Source organism: Durio zibethinus, chromosome 13 (assembly GCF_047325235.1).
Source record: "Durio zibethinus cultivar Kanyao isolate XHJ-2024 chromosome 13, ASM4732523v1, whole genome shotgun sequence".
Lineage (NCBI taxonomy): Eukaryota > Viridiplantae > Streptophyta > Magnoliopsida > Malvales > Malvaceae > Durio > Durio zibethinus.
The window spans coordinates 21,928,260-21,934,765 of record NC_143174.1 but is presented as its reverse complement, the minus strand read 5'-3'; the positions used below and the strand labels follow the sequence as shown (position 1 = coordinate 21,934,765).

Genomic DNA, 6,506 nt, shown 5'->3' with positions numbered 1-6,506 from the left:
GAAATTTAAATTTTAAATTTATGTAGTTTTAAAATTTGAATATACATTCATTCGATATCTTATATCAATTAATTTATCAGGATTCATATTTTTATAAAATAATATTAATTCTAATTTTTTTAATTTTAAAATTTTATCACATAAAAAATATCTCTTTAAATAAAAATTAATGTGAATCTTTGTATATTTTAATAACTTTCTTTTTATATTCAACCTGATATTTATGATTTGTTTTAGATCGTGACACGTGTGGGACCTAAGGCAGCCAAACAAGAAACAATTATCCTTTTTTTTACAAAAAAAAACCCATTGTCATTTAACACGTGAATCAGATGGGCGAAAGAGTCATTTCAAGAATAAAAACAGTTATTATAATATTTTATTATTAAAAATTAATTTATTTTCTCCTGATAAATTAAAAATTAAAATTTCTGGTCACAGATCCTTGTTTTTTTTCTCTTTTTTTTTTTTTTTAATGTTTTTTCACATTTAAAACTCTAACTCTCACTCGGGAGAAAAATAAATAAACAAATCAGAGAGAGAAAAAGAGTAGTACTTTTGGCGCTGCAGTCTTTTTACTCGTAAAGGTAACGACGGAGATTGTCCAGATTCAAAGCTCTTTCCCACATCGAATGCAACTTACCCTTTCTTCAGCTTCTTCTTTATTTTCATTTTTATCACTTTTTTCCTTTCTTTTTGCTTTTTTGATTGGTGGACTGCTAGATTTTTATCAACCTCACATAAAAAATCTATCTCTATCCACACCCAAATCTTTATACTCTTTTTCATATTTTTTCAGTTTTATTTGATTTTGGGATGGCATCTTCATCACTGGCTAGTCCGCTATGCACGTGGCTGGTGGCTGCTTGCGTGTCTGTCACGTGCGGGAAAGACCAGTCACCGTCTGCAATGCTCCACTCATCAGCCTCTGCTTCTTCTAAAAGACTCGGCCGTTGTGCTCGTAACAGAAGGAAAGCTCTTCTTCCTCAATGCTGCGGCGGCTCAACCGGCAAAGGAGACTGGGGCTTGATTTCGTCGTTTTGTGGATCCAGCATTCAAGGCTTGGTGACTTCCTGCTTGGCTTTTGAGCCCTGTAATGACTACTATTCCTCCAAAAGTCGTAGCCTTTTCGGTCAAAGTGGGAGCCTTTCTTCTCTCTTTGGGTCCAAAAATGTTCCCTTCAATAATAATCGCAAGCACCGGAGGCTCAATCGAGGAGCTGTTCATTCGGGTAATTTTAGAATGTTGGTTTTTGCTTCCTTTTCAAATCTGGGTTCTCTTCTTCTCTGTGGTTTTTGTTTGTTTAATATCTGACAAAGGTTTAGTCTTCTTTACGCATAAATTTTATTTATTTTTTGTTTGGAATTTGACCCTTTTTAGAGAAGTGTTTTTTTTCCCCTGCAAGTTTGGAAATGAAAATGGAATAAACAATTTGAACATAGGGATATAGTAAGTTTTCTTTTGTAATTTGGGACCTTAATCATAATAAAGTGAGATACACCAAGGATTTTTTTGTTGTAAAAAAAAAAAAAACTTAAAATGATTCAATTAAAACATTCTAATTAGCCAAGAGTTAGAAATGTTGTTGAATTTAAGTTGCTATTAGCTCTATGATGATGGAAAATAAATTTTCTCAGATAATCTAAATTTTATAAAAACAGATGATGCATATGCAAATTTTGGTTCTGCCTCTGCAGACTATAATTTTATAATATTAAAATATAATATCACAGATTCTCTTCCCCATGCCTGCAGTCTTTCTTTTATCTCTAACAAGTTGGTGTAGGCTGGTATTATTTATTGTCTTATTTTGATGAGCATCTATAATAGTCTTTTCATGGGTTTGCTGCCTCCTGCGATTTAAAATAGGAAAATATTTGCTTGGGCATACTAAATTTCTGGGCTTTTCTATGTGTATGTGATTGTTTGTTTATGCACGTATATTATCTGCTAAATGATGGTGATAGAGAAAATAAATTTTTCTTGCACAGAATTTCATAAAACTTACCAGTTAAATTGCATTCAATCTGCTTAGTAATTTATTAAAAAAATTAGGAGAAGTCATGGCTATAGCTGTGCAACCCACAAGAGAAATTGCAACAAAGAAGAAACCTCCTACAAAGCAAAGACGAGTTGTTGTGACAGGGATGGGAGTGGTAACTCCACTTGGACATGACCCTGATGTCTTCTATAACAATTTGCTTGAGGGTGCCAGTGGTATAAGTGAAATCGAGACTTTTGACTGTGCCCAGTTTCCAACTGTAAGTTGTGTTTGGGATCCCTCATCTGCTCTTTGTTTGCACTAGTGCTTGTTCTTACTGCTTCTATTTTTTCTCCAGAGAATTGCTGGAGAGATAAAATCTTTCTCAACTGATGGATGGGTTGCACCAAAACTTTCCAAGAGGATGGATAAATTCATGCTTTATTCACTTACTGCTGGAAAGAAAGCCTTGCAAGATAGTGGAGTAACTGGAGATGTAATGGAGGAGTTAGATAAAGCGAAATGTGGAGTTTTGGTTGGTTCAGCAATGGGTGGCATGAAGGTAAAAATCTGCTATCTATAGTTTATATGCTCTTATTTTATAAAGATGAGGGATGCTTGAAAAGAAGAAAAGGCTGAGACACATCTATTTATCAATATTAAACTTGATGCAAATAGAACATGAACACTGGCAGCTGGGCTTCAAGGCTTTAGTACAACAGAACATGCTGACCTATAATTTCCTGCATACTTTAAAATGAGTGTTACAGTTTTGTAATACTACCTTAGCATTTAAAGCAGCTGGCCTCAATAATGTAAAATCTTTTGCTAGAAAATGGAAACAGTGTGGTATATAGGACCAGGCATGAGGACCACATAACCTTAAAACTGGATTAAGAAACGGACTGCTTTTGTGATGTATTTTTCTTTTGTCTATCCATTGATTCATTTAGGTGGTTTGTTATGGAATCAACAGGTTTTCAATGATGCGATTGAAGCTTTGAGGATCTCATACAGGAAGATGAATCCTTTTTGTGTACCATTTGCCACTACGAATATGGGTTCTGCAATGCTTGCAATGGATTTGGTTAGCTTAAATTTAGATTCTGCAATATTAAGATACACCTTAATGGATGCTGAAATTTGGACTTTGAGTTTTAAACTGATGATTTCTTCAGGGATGGATGGGTCCTAACTATTCAATCTCCACTGCATGTGCTACAAGCAACTTTTGTATATTAAATGCAGCAAACCACATCATTAGAGGCGAAGCTGTAAGTTGACCAAAAAAGGCATCAAATATATCATGGTATAATTGATTGCACTATATCTGAGGTATTTGAAACAAAATTGCAGGATGTGATGCTTTGTGGTGGCTCTGATGCAGCAATTATACCCATTGGTATCTTGTTCTCACTTTCTTATTTGACATCAGTTTTTAATCTTTCCACTAGGTATGGCAGGACATACTGTCTTTTGTCATTTTTTACTCAGGGTTGGGAGGATTTGTGGCATGTAGAGCACTCTCTCAGAGAAACAATGATCCTACCAAAGCTTCACGCCCTTGGGATGTTGTAATGTTTCAATAACTCTTGAACTTCCAGACTATTTTACCTTTTGCTGTTGGTTTTATTTCCCAGTTCTAGAACAAAAGCAGTAAAACTGAGAATGAATTAATGAAGTAAACTTGGTGGAAACTAATGGTAACTATTCTTCTCATTTGAATGAGCAAGCAACATGGTTATTTTGTTAGAAATGGGGTCTACCGCTGTTGTTATCATGTCTTGTAACTCTCTAGGTCACAACGGAGGTTTGGGTAAGATATGCATCCAACATGGTACTTTTGACAAAGTTATTCTATATATTTATCGAGTATTTTCTAATCAAAGGCAGTTAAATTAATGCACATAATTTTCCTCAAGTGTGCTTCATGTGTGTTATTTACCTGGATAGTGGTTCTAATTTTTCCAGAGTCGTGATGGATTTGTCATGGGGGAAGGTGCTGGGGTTCTGCTTTTAGAAGAATTAGAGCATGCTAAGGTACACTTTCTTCGACCCTACAAAGCCATAGGTTTGCACATAGTGGTTTGTAGTAAAGTTACTGAATATGTGGATTAGTTTCCTTCTTAGAAGGGAAAATTTCCAAGTTTAGGTTTCTGATTTTGCAGAGGAGAGGTGCGACTATCTATGCAGAATTCCTGGGTGGAAGCTTCACTTGTGATGCTTATCACATGACTGAACCACACCCTGATGGTAATGAGCCATGTCTATATTACTGCAATTCTTCTTTAATCCCAAATTTATTTTTCTGGCAAAAAAAACCCAATTTTATTTTTATCTGGTAATTCATTGTAGAGCATTTTATGAGAATAATTCTGTATAATGAACTATTGAGTTTGGAGGAAACTTTAGGTCAACATCTGGATCTATTGTTCTAAATTCATTGCAAGATTGACACATATTTACATAGATGCTTAAGCTATTTTTGGTGGCCATACCAGAAAGACATGGCCACAACTTATAATCTAATAAGCAGTCAGTAGTTGACATTGGTTATTGTAGGCACATAGGCATGTCTTTACTTTAGTGCTAAAAATGGGCATTGAAACTTAATTTTCCCTCTTAATTGTCTGCTCATACTTGGTTGTTTTCTTATGTCTGACAATGATTTCAGTGGTAAAAGGTGTTTTGCTTAAGGCATTATAGAGTACATGCTTTGATGTCTGATAGAGATGCTATTAGGGTTTTAAATTCTTTCATTCTTGCTTGTACTGGTTAAGCAAAATATCTTGAGATTACAACCTATGCCTCTTCCTCTGAATATTCCCAACTGTGATGATGCCCCCACAAATATGGAATTAGTGATATTTTACATGTTTCTTCAGAAGCAGCATATGCTACTGTATGAAAGATTAAACTAACATCCATCTTTTGAAATCTAAAAATAGGAGCTGGTATCATTCTCTGCATAGAAAAGGCCTTAGCTCAGTCTGGAGTATCTAGAGGAGATGTAAATTACATTAATGCTCATGCTACATCTACACCAGCTGGAGACATTAAAGAGTACCAGGCTCTCCTACATTGTTTTGGCAAGAATCCTGAGGTGATTATGCATATTTTTCTCTAATACTTGGATCTTTATGCATGATCTGTTTCTCAATTTCTGCATTGGGATTGTTGATAAGATCTCCATTATTTGCAGTTAAGGGTGAATTCAACAAAGTCAATGATTGGTCACCTACTGGGAGCTGCTGGTGCTGTGGAAGCTGTTGCAGCAGTACAGGTATGCAATTTAAAGATTTGATTATGCTTATTATGTTAGATTTAGAAACCAGACTTCATGGATGTAATTTTTGGTGCTGAAATTTTTTTGGGTGTTCTGTTATACAAGAAGATTGCTGTCCCTACTTCCTCTCTTTTTCTGTTTTGTGGCTATATCGTACAAGTACTGATAAAAGACTTGCAGTTGCAGTTAGAATGCTTCTTATCTTCTTTCTCCCATTCTATTTCCTTTTTTTGGAACCTGAGCATTGACATGGTAATGTCTACTTATTGTAGGCAATACGGACTGGTTGGGTTCATCCAAATATCAATCTGGAAAACCCAGATGAAGGAGTGGTATGTTGCCCTCTCTCTTTTCATTGTTGCTTTTCTTTAAAAGTTATGCATTGCTGCAGTTTTTGCTCCTAGACATGTTGTACTTTTTGTAATTGCTTTTTTTCCTTGATGTGATATATTCTCTATAATCCTTCACTTGTTGATCTTTTTGAAGAGAACTCCCATCTTTTCTTTCTCTTTTTTTTTCCTCAAATTGCTGAAGACACTATCTTATTTTGCTGAAACATCTATTCAGGACACAAATGTGCTTGTTGGGCCAGAGAAAGAAAGATTGAATGTTAAGGCAGCACTGTCCAATTCTTTTGGGTTTGGCGGCCACAACTCCTCTATCATATTTGCCCCATACAAGTAAAATAGTTAAACCATTGCTCTTCCAGTGTTAATCTTAGATTCGGCTGAAGGTATGTAAATTCATTTATGGACATTTATAAATACAAATTGTATATTATGTCAGTAACACCTGCTGATCTAAAGACAATTTCCATTGGCTATTTGGTTGGTAACTGTTAATGTGTCAGCTACATCATGCAGAGTACCCAGGAAATCTCCTGTAGACAAAACATCACTATGAAAGTGTTATTATAGGAAGTATTGGCCAGGTAGCAGGAGCATTAACAAAGACCTGACTGTATGGCTCTATGTAAGAAGCAAGGAGGATGTGCAGAGTTCACTGTTGTTTCTGAAGATTTCGTTTCCCTTAAAAATAGCTACGATGGAGGTTTTAATCGTTTAGTTGACATGGGTCATTGAACCACCATTAACTGTAGTTCTGATCCCGTAATTTTGTCTTCATGGACAAGAAAATGGCTGATCAGTTGTTTTTGATAGTCAATTTGTAATGAATTTTGAACAGGTTACACTTTGTAGGTGGTTTATGGGTTTATGTTCATGCAAGCTTGTTTTCTTC

The 6,506-nt window shown here is 35.2% G+C and overlaps 1 protein-coding gene across 7 annotated transcripts; it reads left to right on the top strand.

The window, feature by feature from the left end:
• The first annotated feature begins 431 nt into the window (after positions 1 to 431).
• LOC111303035 (3-oxoacyl-[acyl-carrier-protein] synthase II, chloroplastic) lies at positions 432 to 6,506 on the top strand. 7 transcript variants are annotated; one of them, XM_022899034.2, is made up of 15 exons: positions 478 to 587; positions 800 to 1,231; positions 2,056 to 2,261; positions 2,340 to 2,543; positions 2,958 to 3,068; positions 3,160 to 3,255; positions 3,338 to 3,383; positions 3,476 to 3,555; positions 3,953 to 4,021; positions 4,150 to 4,234; positions 4,930 to 5,084; positions 5,184 to 5,264; positions 5,540 to 5,599; positions 5,835 to 6,000; positions 6,131 to 6,506. In XM_022899034.2, exons 2-14 carry the CDS (start codon positions 817 to 819, stop codon positions 5,949 to 5,951), a joined length of 1,725 nt encoding a protein of 574 aa, XP_022754769.2. In that variant the 5' UTR covers positions 478 to 587; positions 800 to 816; the 3' UTR covers positions 5,952 to 6,000; positions 6,131 to 6,506. The 7 variants fall into 7 exon arrangements, with proteins under 7 accessions (XP_022754770.2, XP_022754769.2, XP_022754771.2 ...); XM_022899036.2 differs by having other exon boundaries at positions 6,118 to 6,506; XM_022899035.2 differs by having other exon boundaries at positions 432 to 587; positions 5,835 to 6,506.

Bases quoted from the DNA above. Each gene is read 5' to 3' on its own strand.
- LOC111303035 (XM_022899035.2), top strand. From the start codon at position 817: ATGGCATCTTCATCACTGGCTAGTCCGCTATGCACGTGGCTGGTGGCT. The intron at 4,022-4,149 runs GTACACTTTCTT...CTGATTTTGCAG, and splicing joins AAGAATTAGAGCATGCTAAG to AGGAGAGGTGCGACTATCTA. The intron at 5,265-5,539 runs GTATGCAATTTA...TACTTATTGTAG, and splicing joins AAGCTGTTGCAGCAGTACAG to GCAATACGGACTGGTTGGGT.